The sequence below is a fragment of the Salminus brasiliensis genome, chromosome 6, assembly GCF_030463535.1.
Source record: "Salminus brasiliensis chromosome 6, fSalBra1.hap2, whole genome shotgun sequence".
NCBI lineage: Eukaryota > Metazoa > Chordata > Actinopteri > Characiformes > Bryconidae > Salminus > Salminus brasiliensis.
Genome location: NC_132883.1, coordinates 17764589 through 17780392, shown reverse-complemented (window position 1 = coordinate 17780392; position 15804 = coordinate 17764589). Strand labels below are relative to the sequence as shown.

General features: G+C 40.9%; 1 protein-coding gene across 1 annotated transcript; it reads left to right on the top strand.

The window, feature by feature from the left end:
• The first annotated feature begins 1670 nt into the window (after nt 1-1670).
• snx2 (sorting nexin 2) lies at nt 1671-15316 on the top strand. Its single transcript, XM_072681883.1, has 15 exons — nt 1671-1848; nt 3735-3849; nt 4212-4357; nt 5172-5241; nt 6423-6466; nt 6554-6695; nt 6861-6939; nt 8257-8332; nt 8785-8898; nt 9342-9435; nt 10170-10375; nt 10999-11142; nt 13666-13746; nt 14444-14515; nt 14636-15316. The coding sequence occupies exons 1-15, from the start codon at nt 1738-1740 to the stop codon at nt 14684-14686; spliced, it is 1545 nt and encodes a 514-aa protein (XP_072537984.1). The 5' UTR covers nt 1671-1737; the 3' UTR covers nt 14687-15316.
• The last annotated feature ends 488 nt before the right edge of the window (nt 15317-15804 follow it).

The following is a 15804-nucleotide window of genomic DNA, read 5'->3' as shown; positions in this document are numbered from 1 at the left end:
GTCCCCCTTGTGAGTCTTGGTTCCTCCCAAGGTTTCTTCCTCCAGCTCTGAGGGAGTTTTTCCTTGCCACTGTTGCCGTTGGCTTGCTCACCGGGGGTCTTCCCATGATCCTTCATGTCTTACATTATTTCTTCTTTCTTCTTTGTCTCTGTCTTTTATTAATTACTAATTATGTAAAGCTGCTTTGTGACGACAACAGTTGTAAAAAGCGCCATACAAATAAATCTGACTTGACTTGACTTGACTAGACAAGCTGTGTGTGTGCATTTGCGCATCTGTGTCGGCAATGGGCGCAACGTAAAGTAGCTGAATGCATTCATTAGAAGGGGTGTCCACAAACATTTGGACATATATTGTATCGTATGTGTTTTGATGCTTATCGCCGGACTGTAGGGTCTGACTTCATAGCAGCAATACATTGTGTGTCGACAGTTTTCTCTATAAGTATGACTACTGTTCCTCTCAAACTAGTTCCTCATACTGTACTACTTACAACTTTCAGTTTCATGTGTAAAAAACTGGTAGGAGCAGTGGTTGTCAGTCCCAGTCCTAGTGATTGCAGGCACTGCACAAGGTTGTGTTATCCCTCACACAGCTTGGCTTGACAGTTACCTGAGTTGAGATCAGGTGCAGTAAGGCATGGGGACTTAAAAAGATTCGCTTAAGACATAGTAGAGCTTCTCGATGTAGGCCGGTTTGACAATGCCCACTCAAAAGCCCGGACAAACCACAAACTTGTGGGCTCATCCTGGTTCAGTTTACTGGATATGCATAGCGGTTACTGGCAGATAGCACTTGCTTCAGATGCAGGAGAGGACAGCATTCACACTCAACACAGTATAATGGCAGCTCCAGAGCTTGGCAGCCAGTTTTAGTGGATATAACCAAGAAGCATGGTGTGACGACCCACGGTTTTAACCAGAAATAGTGCTTGTGGTGATCAGAGAAACCAATCTTCAACTGTACCCCTAGAAATGGGGTCGCATTCTCACAGCTAGTGCTGTACGGGACTTCACTGATATCACTGCACCTCTCCACCACCCCACTATGAAAGCTTCCATTGTCAAGCTGTATTACAATGGGTCGCAGCTTTCATATATATAGGAATATTATACTACTTAATATCGAGCCTGTTGGCTACACAATAAGCAGACCTACCTAAGTCAGACCTATACGTCTCAGTACTGTGAGTATTTAGAGGACAGGGTTGAGACTTTGAATGCCTGCTATCTGTTAGATGTAAGGGATGCCATGTCCAGCAGACACTCCATGCTTGGTGGCATATCGGGCCCCAGACACTTGCTGATTCTGCTTATTTATGTTAGCACTATGTTGCCTTGTTTGTGTCATTCAAGCAATCCAGTAATGTAATAGTAATATCTGAATACACATCCCATCTCATGTCATATTCAAGCCAACACAGTCTAAGGATACAGCCTTAAATCAGTGATACTTTAGGACCCCAGGATTGAACCCCTTTGCCTTGATCATCATCAGCATCATTCATCTGTCCCCATAATTATTCGTTTCTCTTCTGTAGCCACAGTCATTTCTTGATGTCACTGAGGCCTGACTTGGCTGTTATCACTGTGTTACGGAGTGTCAGGGCGGAGCAGGAGCTCAATGAAAGGCGCCACAACTGTCATAAGACTGAGCGGTTCCTGCGAATCACATGACAGCCTGGGAACCTCCTGACTCTGAGCACCGAGGCGGCTCGGCTGTTATTGCCAGGAGAAGATGGCGGAAGAGAGGGAGCCTCCACCGTTGGCAGACGTGGGTCAGACAGACTTTCGAGAAGTGGAGGAGGGAGAAGACCTGTTTGTCAGCACCGTCTCTACGATAGAGCAGGTAAGAGCCAGACGAGCGAGCTGCCTGCTGAGACCTACAGCTTAGCTTAGCATAGCCACTCGCTCACAAAAGTCAGCAAGACGGGGCGTCGAGGGCTCGGAAACTCTTCCTGCGAGCAAGGATGGCGATTTCACCGAGACCTGCTTCACTTCTCCACTCAGAAAAGCGAAGTTTGTCAAATTACAGTTTTGTCAACAGTATTTCATTGAAATGCATTATAGCCCAGAGTGAGGGGTTTTTGTGCGCATGCGTGGGGCCCGGTTAGTGAGCATCCACTCTGCAATCGGTTTACGCAGATTCACTAAACTCCAACGAGTGTCACGTCGACAGACCGTTTTTGGCGCAGATTTGCATAGTTAAATAAATTAATTAAATAAACAAACGGACACTAATAGAAACTAACTTTTTTTATTTATTTGTTGTTTTTTAATGCAAATAAAATGGCGACAAAAGTGATTCTAAAATGTTAAGAGAATTATAAATTATTCTTTATTATTTTTATTATTTTATGATGTCCAAAAAATAATAATGTAACCAGCACTGTTTCTGTTGGTTTATTTATTATTTAATGATTAATTATTCACTTTTAGAAGATATACCCTATTTTAGAAGGTATACCCTATTAAGGCTGGAGTCAGGCTATTCTGCACAAACTGCTTAGTTTAACCCTTTATGATGGAGTGAACACTTACAGATGGCAGATTACGGATTACGTCTGAAATATGAGCCGCTAACTGCTGAAAAGCAACTTTTTCTTTCTAGACAAACCAGCACGCTTGAGGCTTGGTCATCTGGTTTATGCCTCAGTGCAGTCTGAAGGTAAACCTGGTGCATATGTAGTAACGTGTAAGCCTGCGGTTTACTGTGCTGTGCTGTATGTTGTTAAATGGCAGGACTGCACAGGTGACAGCAGCACCAGGCATGTGACCGCCTTGCTGTTCAGTTGGCTCAGGTTGCCAGTCGTTTTTTTACAGGTCAGCAGTTTTGGAGCTGAGAAATGAGGAAAGGAAGGAAAAGGAGGTGGGGGAGCTTCAGATGTGTCTTCTGATTGCCCCTCCTGTTAAGAGAATCATATGTTTTGCTTGTGAGCAGTTGGAGCGAGGAATCTTTATGGAGACGTGGTTGTGGTTGTCAGTGAGCCCTGCTGTGAAGTGTGAACATTAACTGACCTCTCGTATATTCTTCCATTTAATGGGCTGCAAAAGAGCTTGTGAGGCAAAGGGTGAATAGGACCATGACTACATATTAACTCACTGATGTCCATATTTTCAATTTGAAGTTTGCTTTGGTCCATATATTCTCCTGAGCTTGCCTCAGCAAAACGATTCTAGCAGGTCATATGTTAAAAAATGTGATTTATCCCATTAAATGAATCGAAATGAATAGTTTCTGCAGAAAGCACTGTCCGCTGTTGTTCCAGACTTTTTGATGAAATCAGGGTCAGCGAGATTCCGTAATCTCCCTCGGCTCGTTCTGAATGTTTCAAGGAAGCAGCTTGTTCCCTCTTCCGTGTCCGCACTGGAATGTTTGTCATGACCTATAAAACACCTTAACAGACCATCAAAAATGTGCAAAAATAACTGAATCTCCAAGTCTGCCAGGCAGCACAACAGAAGGGTATTTGAAGGCCATATCCGAGCCATCTGATATTTACAGTAATAGAGTGCATTACTGTAGACTGTCGAGCTAATTACATGTGCTTCTCCTTGAACTAACCTCTAGAGCATATCTAAGTACAGTCCTGGTGTTAAAAGCTGCTTTGCAGTTGTTCTGTTCTTTATCAGCTGCCAGAACAGCTCATTTGTTGTTGTTGTGCGTCATACAGCACAGAAGTGACCGGATTTATGTTGATCCATCCAAGTTTTCTCTTTCGCCTGTGTTTTCAGCTCAGCCCGACGTCCCCAGAGCCAGCCAGCTTGCCTGCAGAAGACATCAGCACTAACTCCAACGGTCCCAAGCAGGAAATATTATTAGACGATGACCAAGAGGACCTTTTTGCTGGTGTGTAATTTGTGGTAATGAATTTGTAGAAGGATGTCTTTTGGGACGAGGCTTATTAGAAGTTTCAAGGCCTTGCATACTTTTAGGAAAAGGTACATGTAGCACAGATTTGCATATAATGCATTGTCAAAGTTGTATCATGCCATCGTGACAAACATTAATTAGGGCCAGAATAATACTATAAAAAGGTATGAAAGCATGTTTTTAATATATTGCTGTTAGGGGTCTATCAAAGTATTATGATATTAAGTTTTGCAATACTGTATCGAGTCTCTTGTAATCAGTAGTTTACATGTAAAGATTGTTGGCAGTCAGTGGTTCATTTTGTGTTGTGTTTAAACCCCCACTGCGTGTCCCTGAAGAAGCCACAGAAGAGGTGTCGCTGGACAGTCCGGAGAGGGAACCCATCCTTTCTGATGGTCCATCTCCTGCCATCACTCCGGTGACTCCCACAGTCATAATCACCCCACGAGTCGATGCCTCCATGTTTGACAGATCTCCGGATGAGGTACAGCAAGTTACCAGCTTATAATGTAATGTTATACTGCAATTTTAAACAGAATGCATATTGAAACTAGCAACACTGCACCTGATGCTGAACTGATTCTGACCAATGAATGAGTCCATATGTTTAATCTTCGGAATGGAGTCATGTATTGGGGATTCAAAATGGACAGTTGACTAAACATCTGTACATTTAATGAACATTAATATTAAAAATATGATTTATTATTATATGAACACCTTGTAATAACTAACCACACACTATTAATGATAAATAAATAATAGATGTGGTGTTTATTATTATTTATTTATTTATTTTTAAATAACAATCCCATCAGATACATCAATTCACTACAAGCACCTCTGGGTGTTCTGGGCAGTTTTTACCTGTAATCTTGTTGCAATGAAAAAACCATTCAGCGTTTTAATGGTCCCATTTTACAACTTGTGTGATATTTTGAAAGGGGGGGAGAGGAGGCAGTAAATGGTAAAGAGGAGCATGGCCTTTTCCACTGGTCTCAGTTAAGCAACAGGAAACAAGCAGTTGCCTCACACTCTTGTATTGATGAAGTTTTGAAACATACAGGGAGACTGGATGGTCTATTTTCCTGGAACTCTATGATCTCCCTGTTTTCACAGTCACAAGCAGAGTGCCAAATTAAACTAGAAGTATCTGGGAAGATTATTTCATCACCGCAGTTGGGGTGTAGCTCAGACTCTCTCAGCAGATTTGTGTCGAGTCTGCAGACCGGTTTCCTATTGCTCATTCCTGTTGAGTTGCAGACCCATTTCCTAGTAAGCTGCCTTGTGTTGTACAGGATGAAGAAGCTGAGGAAAATGGGGACACCTTTGATATGCAGATAACCGTATCTGATCCAGAGAAAGTCGGTAAGTTTAGATGAGCCTTGTGTTGTGTTTGTGTGCTGTATTGTTTTCCGAGAGAGCCTTTTGGCATCCAGAGAGGCTTTCATCTCCTGAGAGAGGTCTGTATAGGTAGCTCTTTTGCAGCAGGTGCTGTACGGTGTAAAATCAATAGACCTTTTCAAATGTTATCAGATGTAGGATTTGGACTCTAGCTCTCCTAGAAAAGGTGCAAGAGTTGGAGCTTCATAAACACGCACACGCCGCATAGCTCTGTTTCAACCATTTTCCAACCCCTTCTTATACTATATAAAAAACTGGCGGTTTTTATCACTGTGCCTTTAAGGCTGGTATAGGGTTGCATATAAAGGTTTGGGCACCCCTGATTAAAATAGGTTACTGTGAATAGCTAAGAGAACCTGATTTCCACAAGATCCATGAAATAAAAGATCTCTCTTTGATATTTAACTTTATTTATTTCAACCTTTACCCTTTCAAACTATCGAAAAAGAAAAGGGAACCCTGTAGGGTCAGTACCAAGCCTCTCTCTTGATTTTCACCAGTTCTTCATTGCATAGCCTTCTAGTTATGCTCATTTGAGGACTGTTCATAGATTCGGGTCAAGGCACTTTTTGACAATTTTGTGGCGAGGATGCCAGGACTCCTTTCTCCTTTTAATGACTCTTCCATACAGTTTATATTTGTGCAGATGTTGCTGCACAGTAGAATAGTGCGCCACTTCGGAGTCTGCTATTGCAGTCAAACAGGGATTTTGATGTGCCTTTCTATCACTAAAGCTTTTGTTTGGGGAAGATTTAGGAAATCAGAGTATTATAAAGCTTTGCAAGTTGCCTCAGCGGGCCTTTCCTAACGACACTTGTAAACAAGCCATAGCCCTAACAAGCTTATTAAAGTCTAAGATCTCTGTAGAAGTTATCGGAAAGTTCAGACTTTTGCATGCTCTGTGTTTTGTCTTAGTATGTACAAGTGTTTCTTGTAGAGGACAATCATTTATTTACATGTTTTAAAAATATATAATAATAATAATAATAATAAATAGTCCAAAGACTGTATATTTTGCTTGTTTAGCCTACAACAGTTTAGCCACAACCACGAACACTGAAGGTTTAAGGAGTGTTTAAGCCTACACAGCTTTTTTTTTTTCCCCCCAAAAGGAGTCTCTTTCACTGTTTGCTTCTGTCTTTAAGGTGACGGAATGAACGCTTACATGGCGTACAAGGTGACCACTAAGGTAAGCCAAGCACCCTTAAGCGTCTATAGTGGGGAGATATATGTGACTTCAGCTCTGTACCTTGACCTGTTGTTCTCTCTCCCTTAGACATCCCTGAACCTCTTCAACAGAAATGAGTTTTCTGTAAAAAGGAGATTTAGTGATTTCCTGGGTTTGCACAGCAAATTAGCTTCTAAGTATCTGCACATTGGGTACATAGTCCCTCCTGCACCAGAGAAAAGCATTGTGGGTAAGTGTGTGGTGTGAATGTTTCCTCTGTCTTCATAAGAAAATGGGGAGATCAAATGGGAACACAGGCCTAATTTAATACAAAATGTAGTGTCCTATGGTCTGTTAAAGACACAATATACCATTATAATAATAGTTCATGTATTATTTGCTTCAAACTGTGCAGGAATGACCAAGGTCAAAGTTGGGAAAGAAGATCTGTCTTCTGCAGAATTTGTGGAGAAAAGAAGATCTGCCTTGGAAAGGTACTGTAAAAAGACACAAAATTAAATTTTTAATATTTAATGATTGGAGGGTTATATCTGGATCATGTTGACATCATCAAATGGTACCAATGATACTGTAACAATAATTGGAACTAATATTTGATCATTATTTGTAACTCAGTTAAATAAAAATGTACATTTCCGTGTATTAAAGATCCAGGTGAATGAACTTCCATTTTCCTAGCACTTGGCACTAGCATCAGAGGTGACTGGATATCTGCATGTGCCCAAAATTCATGTGTCTGTACATCCCTATTAATTATTAAAGGGCCTCTACATAAATATATAATACATTTATTATTATTATTATTATTATTTGTTTAAAGGCCATTTTGGTTACTGTACTTTTTAGACAATCTGTTCTTTGTTCTAATTGGCTGCAAATCTGAATCTCAAATTTGGCCTGATTTTTTTGCTTAGTTGAAAAAACAGTCCAGGCTAAAACTGTAAAAGTTTAACAAAGTTTTTGCACTACATTTAATTTTCTCTTGATTTTTGGGCCCTTAATTCATTGTAGTCAACTACTATGTTGTATCCCTTGTGTTTGTTTTTTTTCTGTTCTTGTTATGATTGCGTAAACAAACTAACTAAAAAATCCTTCTCTCTGCTGTTGGTCTATTTTCTTCCAATGTGCGCAGCTTTGACTGAAACCCTTTTTTTTTTTTTCCCTTTCTTTTTTTTTTTCCCTGGAAAATGATTCACCTGGAAAGAGCATTCTTGTTCCGGTCTTTTGTGGATGAAAGGTTAACCAACAAGTATTAGATAAATAATTATCACCGAACTCAGGAGGGCTTCATGCTGTCAGTGTAAGCAGGCTCGCGCTGGCAGTTTTCTCCTGAGCTTTCGCGCCCGTCTCTCGCACATTCTGTACGTGGCCGATTCGGAGCTGTGCTCCGGGTTTTGCCGCGCCTGATGAATCGAATAAAAATTAAAGTTAAGCGAGGCGCTGGCATTTCTCTGCCCTTTTTATCTGCTCATTGATTGACGTGAAGGTCAGTGGCTTGGATGGGGGCCCCGGATGTCAGAGTATAGACTTCATCCATTGAAGAACTGAATCTTGATGGCAGTCCTTAATGTATGAGCGGCTCACGTAGGCCGTTTAATGCATGGGGAAGGAGTTTCGTAGTTTGTGTGCTGTGAGGTTAGGTAGTGAAGAAAGTGCCTTGTAGCAGTCTTTAAAGAAAAGCTTATTGATTCTGTTGACGGCCTTGGTTTTTTTGAAAAAGAAAGTGCTGTGATGCCCTTTCTCTGTGTGTGCTGGTCATGAAGTACCTTTATTTTTACATTTCCAAACAGATACCTCATGAGAACAGTGACTCACCCCGCGCTGCTGAAGGATCCTGATGTCATTCAGTTCCTGGAGAGCACAGAGGTATTGTGTTCAAACTTCATGACTGTCTTATGTCAGGAATGCTGTATTCTAAATAACAGACCTGGTCTTGCACTGTACCTTTATGCCAAACTGTTTATAGTTAACGCCTGTAACTCTCAGGTCATTCTGCTGGGTTTACCGCAGTGAGGAAAACTGTATTAATGCAATTGTAATACAAGCCCTCTACGATTTGTCCGAAGGCTAAATAAACGGTCCGAGGGCAATTGGAAGCTATTTTTGCTCGCCGCCCCACCGGAGAGTTTTCTGAGGGCAAAATTGCATTAAATTGGATCCAGCATTGAAATGTATGGGAGTGGAGAAAACCCCAGGCTTCTCCTGGTCCAGGCTTGGGCTGGTGGTGGGGAAGGAGGGAGTGGAGCTCCCTGTGGGATTGGGTCCGGGCCCCGGCCTGTTAACCGGTTTGTTTGCCCTTATTTGTCATTTTATTCCAGCTGCCGCGAGCAGTTAGCACCCAGGCACTGAGTGGGGCCGGAATATTGAGGATGGTAAACAAAGCGGCCGACGCTGTCAACAAAATGACAATCAAGATGAATGAATCGGATGCGGTAAGGGGCTGATTTTTGGACTTGAATAATGAGACGAATTAATGAGCCGCTCTCTGGCTTGAATCCTAAGATCCTTTGCTCTAGTGAGTGAGAGAGCGAGAGAGAGAAGGAGAGAGCGAGCGAGCGAGCACACACACTGTAGCGTGAAAGCATGTCTCTCCTGACCCTACTGTGCACTTAGGGTGCGCTGTAGATGGTAGCACCCTATAGGAGAATGTTCCATATACATGGCTTTAGCTGTATTTTATAGTTCTTTGATTTGAAGACTTGCTGTTTTGTCATTGTGGCCAACTATTGTTGTTTTTACATATTTGTTATTATTGTAATTTTATTTATTTATTATTATTTTTAATAAGTTTAAGTTTATAGTTCCATTTCGTATTCCCAGTGTTATTGTTAAGGTATCTTTTTTTCCCCCCTTGACACTTTTTCTCTGTTTAAAGTGGTTTGAGGACAAACAGCAGCAGTTTGAGAACCTTGACATCCAGCTGAGGAAACTGCATGCCAGTGTGGAGTCATTGGTTTGTCACAGGAAAGGTAAAATTGCTTTTCTCTGACCTGGAACACAAAGCAACGTCTGTGCAAATACTATTCATACAAAATACATACAGTAAAAACACGCTATATTATTTACTTTCTGTACATAATATGGCATGGTATTTTTTCAACATAGTATTTTCATTTTAGATGTCCTGGCTTTTTATTCCTGATAAGAGCTCTCATAATTGCTGGAATATTGCTCAGAATATGCATCATGCGAACTGATGCGCACATGCGGCATATGTTTAGTCACAAACTCGCATCAATAATACAGTATGGGTAATTGGCAAGATCATTCACAATTTTCTGTTTTACTGATGCATCTTCTGTTGTGTGTGTGTGTGTGTGTGTGTATATATTTTTAAAAGGCTTATGTCGAGCTGAATTATCTGTGTTTAAAATAATATGTAAACATGGTTACATTTTCACAACTTTGTGCTCAAACTCGTTGTTTGTATATGCATTTATAGTACATATGCATTTTCATATATATATATATATATATATAAACTTTGGAAAGGCAGGCACGAAAATGTCATATTTGTGTAAAATCCTTTATTGGTGGCTTTCTGACTGCAAGGAGAGACCAGGAGCAGAAATAGCAGTTTTTCATAGTGTTGCTTTAAAGGCATGGTAACAAAAACGGTTGAGATGAACAGAAGTTAATGGTAAAATGGTAATGTTAAAAATGGATGGCTTGTCTTGGAGTTAGAACACTGGTCTGTTCACAGAGTTATCCGTGAACACTGCGTCCTTCGCGAAGAGTGCTGCTATGCTGGGAAACTCTGAGGATCACACGGCCCTGTCGCGGGCCTTGTCTCAGCTGGCTGAGGTGGAGGAGAAGATTGATCAGCTGCATCAGGAGCAGGCTTACGCTGACTTCTACCTGTTCTCTGAGCTGCTGGGGGACTACGTACGCCTCATCACCGCTGTCAAAGTGAGCAGAACTCATGTTTGTAGTCCCATTGAATAAGGTGGGTATCTGTGTTGAGGTACGTCACAACAAATAGTTGGAACTAGTTGGGTGTCAGTTGTTATTATTTCCATTCACCCCATCAGAAGCCTCTCCATTTAAGGGGATGGAGATTTAAACATCTAGTACCTCCTTCAGCTCAGCATTACTTTTAAAGTCAACTGTAAGATAAGGGGATCTAGCCATGCCAATCAAACCCCCCCCCCCCCCCCCCCCCTGTCGTTTTCAGTTCCTACCCACTATTAAGGTCTCCTCTTATCACACTGAGTAGCATCATGCCATCCTCCCAGCTACAGATGGCTGTGGCATCATCGGGTGTCTATCAGCTAAATCCTGTGGTGAAATCGCATTGAAAGAACCCATAACTGCACTATTTAGATAATTATTTATTTATTTATTTATTTTATTTTTTTAAAGCATCCCCAGGAATATCTATTTGTGTAAGCATGGAACCAGGATACCTCCTCTTCATTTCTTTTCTCCTGATTCTTTTTAATGCAGACAGGCTGAGCAGCATTAAAACAGCAGCGCTCCAAAGGTCTATGGCACTACATGAACCTAACACTTAAGTCTCTTTATGCTGCTAGGGTGTGTTTGACCACCGCATGAAAACGTGGTCCAAATGGCAGGATGCCCAGGTCATGCTGCAGCGGAAGAGAGAGGCCGAAGCTAAGCTACAGTACGCCAACAAGCCGGACAAGCTCCAGCAGGCCAAGGATGAGATAAAGGAGGTAAAACGAAATGAGTAAAAACATTAATAGAAACATTGAGAAATGGCTCATCTCACAAAGGTCGGCCTTTTACCTGACTTGGCCACAGACGGCTGAACCGTCTCTGCAAATCTAGTTCTCCTAATTTCTCTGTTGCAGGAAATAAGCCTAAATTCCTGGTAAATGCCTCACAGAAAACAAGCCTCGGGCCGTGTTTTCAGCATCAACACTTGTTGGCAAAAGCCCTGGTGTTAATGTTGATGGTGAAGCATGCTGCCTTTCTTGCTTTAGTCCATTCATATCCTCTGAAGCCGCTGTTCCACTTGATATGAGTTTATGAGTTATTGATTTCTTTAACCACAGAACATTATCAGCCTCTTTTAATTTTTGCATTTTCCCTGTCATGCCCCACAAAGGAGATTGAGGAGGTAGGAGGTTTTTTATTTAATTTTTTTTTTCTTCCTCCCATCAGCTGTGGTCCTTTCATACATGTCCCATTAGCATACAATGCATCAGATATCCTTCTGATAATAATGCTGATAAGGAATTATTCATTGTTTGCCATGCTTTCACATTTAAACATGTGTACAAGTTTGCTTCAAGTTAAATCTTACCATTAATAACATCATCCTTTTATTACTCATTTCATTATATCTTTCCTTATTTAATTGTTTTAAGTCGGGCTTTCAAATTAATCCGTAGTGGTTGTAGCTAAAATGTGATTTATCGTTTAATTCCCTGTTGTCTGTAGGGTTGTTTTGGACATGTTTCACGGTTATTCCCAGTACGTTTTTTTTTGGTCTCCCCAGTCTGTTTTAGTCCCAGTCAACTTCATCTTGACTCTGCTGATACAGAGTAGAGCAACTTTCCTCACATTAGAGCACATATCGGACATGCTAGCAGATTAGCTCTAGAGTCTACCTGTGTTAATGCTTAATACACGGCTAGTTATTATCATCACTCTGCTCTGGCTATCGAACATGCAGCAAACATGTCATTTAAGGCCATAGATCAATTAAACAACCGTACATTTGATAGCTCTTACTCTGCAGCAGCATTCTGAGCAAAGCTTCGTGTCTACCATTGCTGTCAGATTTTTTTTTTATCACTAATCTTGAGGGCAGGATTTCACTGAGCTAGGAGACTTAGTACTTGTACAGTACTTGTACAGTACTCAGTATTGGTGAAAATGTATGATCCGCCTCCATGACCCAAGGGTCACTGGTTCTAATATGGGGGTCATGCTGCCTGCCATCAGCAGCTGGAGCCAGAGAGAGCACAATTTGCCTTGCTAGGTAGGAATCTCTCGCTCTCTTATCACCTCAGTGTGATGCTGGTCGGCACGAGTGTCTGCTAGCCGAAGCATCGGAGCTGGGTGCCCTGCGTGTTTCTAAATTGGGAAGGGGGGGGCGGTGGCATTATCTTACTGTTGGGTTGGTATCCACTTATTTGTAATTCCGTCTCAAAGTATTGCTATGATATGCAGTATTACCAGGGGTGGGGGTGGGAGCAGGGCTGGAAGTTGTGCAAGTAGCGCAAATGATTTCTGCATTTGCTTTGCTTCTGTACCACCTCAACCTGCCTTATTTTAAAACTGAAAAATGATCAAATACAAACTTTAGTTTGCTCACAGGTTGTCGAATCTTCAGTCTCTCAACAACTGGGAATGTTAAACTGCTTTGAATCAGGAGAGAGAAGCAGGTCAGTTCAGCTGCTGGTGACTAACTGCTGAGCTACCCACACAAGTGTCTGGTGTTGGGCGTAGCAGAAAGGCAGACTGAGACAGGTTCTGCTGTGTTTGGACTGGTAGTCAGCTAGCATTATCGATCACTAGCTATATTTTATATTTAGCTAGCAGGCTAAACACTCCAGCTAACTGAGGCTCAAATCACACACGTTTAGAGAAGAACGTGACCTCACCAATGAGTAAGCCCCCACAGCATACCCACCTTGTGGCATTTTTAAATGCACATGGGGGAATACGCTTTTTTGGCAACATTTTTGGTATTACCGCTCTACCGCCCAACTCTTATCATACCGTGAAAATGTCAACCCAACATCCCTAATTGTGTGTCATACTGGCACACTGCACCTTAGTCACTTTATTAACATTCTATACTGAAAGTGTTCGTGTCACCAGTCGTTTTTATACCAGTCTAATCCTAGAATATCAAGATCGTAAAACCCTCACTGTTGATCCCCAGACATCTGAATCATTAAGGTACGCCAAGTGATGCTTGTCCTGTGAGGGACTTTTTTAATTATCCAGTGTGTTATCCATTCTTTAACAGATTTTAACTTTCAAATGGGCTGTTCTAAATACTAATACACCCCCACACACACACACACACACACACAAGCCCTAATAGAATTATACACTTGGTGTATCTTCAGTATAAGAGCTTTTTTTTTTTTTTTTTTTTCTCCACACACTTTTCTGTTGTCTTCTAAAAAAAGCTGAACTGAGGAATGATGTTTTAAGATCCACAGTCCAGTATATCTGTCAGCATGATGCTTCCCTTGTCTGTTTGACTCTTGTTTTAGTGGGAGGCTAAAGTACAGCAGGGAGAGAGAGATTTCGAGCAGATATCTAAAAACATTCGCCGGGAAGTGGGCAGGTTCGAGGTGAGTTGACATGTCCGGGATTTCTTCTTTGTGGAAGAATGATGTGTCTACTATGCAGTTTTTAGCTCTCAGCACATTGTTTAATAAAGCAGTGAAACCCTTCTTAGGCACAATAACAGTGACCATGTAATCAAATATGTCCAATTAATTCTTTCCTTTTCATGTACACCACCATGCCGTATAGCTTGTTAAGGATGTGGTTGCCAAGGGACCCAATAGTAAAAGATTATTTATTAGACACTTTAACTGGTGTGTACCGTAATATGCAAATACTTCTGCAAAGTGTTACTTTTTTTTGTTCGTTTGTTGATTTTCAAGGAGAAAATAAGTTATTGTAAAATTGGATGTGAAATTTTTAAATGTGATGTTTATATTTATGGTATTCAGCAGACGCTCTTCTCCAGAGCGACTAACAAGGTTACTCCTATTACAGAGGTGGGCCAACGTAGTGTTAGGAGTCTTGCCCAAAGACTCCTATTGGTTTGTCGCAGCATAGCCACCCAGACCTACATGTCTCCTACATGGTGTAATAGCTCACTGGCAGGTAGTGAGCCCCCCCACTAGATATTGTGCAGAAGTGTGTCCTGTGTAGAGGATATGAACTTGTAACATAGAAAAGCAACAAAACATGTCATTTGACGAGGGTTTGCAAAAATATGCAGTGTTGACATGCCTGACGTTCTCTTTCTCTTCATAGAAACAAAGAGTGAAGGACTTCAAAGTTGTCATCATCAAATATCTAGAGTCGCTAGTACATACACAGCAGCAGGTAGGCACCCAAACGTACTGGGGTTGTATACTGTCTTCTACCACACCATAGTTTCACTGCTGAGTCCAGGAAATTCTAAAATCCAACTGTTGAATTCGTTTTCCTCTCTTGTTTTTCCAGCTGATAAAATATTGGGAAGCATTCCTGCCTGAAGCCAAAGCTATTGCATAAGCCGACCTACCCCTGCTCACATGCATTGGGACTGTTGATTACACTTTTTTTTTTTTTTTTTTTTAATGTACAGCATAATCATGCAAATAAGGATGCACGGACTTGATGACCTTAAATACCACTCTAATAAAAAAAAACACTATGAATCTTTTAATTGATCGCTCCCTACTTTTTACCCTTTTGGCGTCTTTAGCAAATCAGCTGCTTATTGTTTGACCTAATAGGGTGGGGTCATTTGGCAGTGGTGATAGGCATTGCACTCCCTGCTTATTGATACACTACTGCTCTCTCTTTAAAGGGGTCCAAGCACCTCAGTGGATGTATCTTTATTCTGTGTTTACGTTTTGCCGTCAGTTGTGCATCATTGCGTCGCAGATTGAGCTCCATCAGCTATTATTTTCCCTATAGGCAGTGATCCGGAAGGGGATGGCCTTTGAAAGGAATGTATTTGCATGTTTTTTTTTCTTTTTTTTTTTTTTATTTTGAAACATGAATTGATTCACATGTTTTCTTGTTTGCTTCATTTAAACAAAGTGCAGGGCTGTAGTGCTTGGACCCCGGGTGCCGCTGACTGCAGCTATGTACACGTGCATATAATATATATATTTTTTAATTTGCCTCTTAGCCTGATTGTTGTTTTTTTTTTTTTTTTTTTTTTTTTTTTTTTTTTTTTAAATAAGCTCTGAGTTGATTCTTTGTTTTAAAGCAATGTTATAACAGATTTTTTTAATTCATGACTTTTTTACGTTACATTCCTGTGCAACAATGCTGAAATTCAAATAAAGGAATGTACTTCAGTATTGAGCCGGTGTTGTTTTGTGATTATTGTTGTAGGTTTGAATCAGGTCACTCAGAAATTCCCTTTCAACAAGAGGGGAAAAAAAGGACGGTTTGGGAATTATCATAATGGGGACATATAGCTGTTAAAATGGGAACATTTTAGCAATTGAAATCTGAACTGCTAAAATATTATTCTTTCTTGTACACTTTGAAATTTGACTGTTTCGTGCCACATTTAATATATATTTTTAATACTAACAGCTTGTTGAGAGTGAATAAAGAGTAAATTAGAAGGTAAAATGTCTTGAACTGATTTCCCCCAAAAGCATCTTAGCAAA

Excerpts from the sequence above, each read along its gene's own strand:
- snx2 (XM_072681883.1), top strand. The coding sequence starts at position 1,738 with ATGGCGGAAGAGAGGGAGCCTCCACCGTTGGCAGACGTGGGTCAGACA. Across the intron at positions 10,376-10,998 it reads GCCTCATCACCGCTGTCAAA|GGTGTGTTTGACCACCGCAT; the intron begins GTGAGCAGAACT and ends TTATGCTGCTAG. Across the intron at positions 13,747-14,443 it reads GGGAAGTGGGCAGGTTCGAG|AAACAAAGAGTGAAGGACTT; the intron begins GTGAGTTGACAT and ends TTCTCTTCATAG.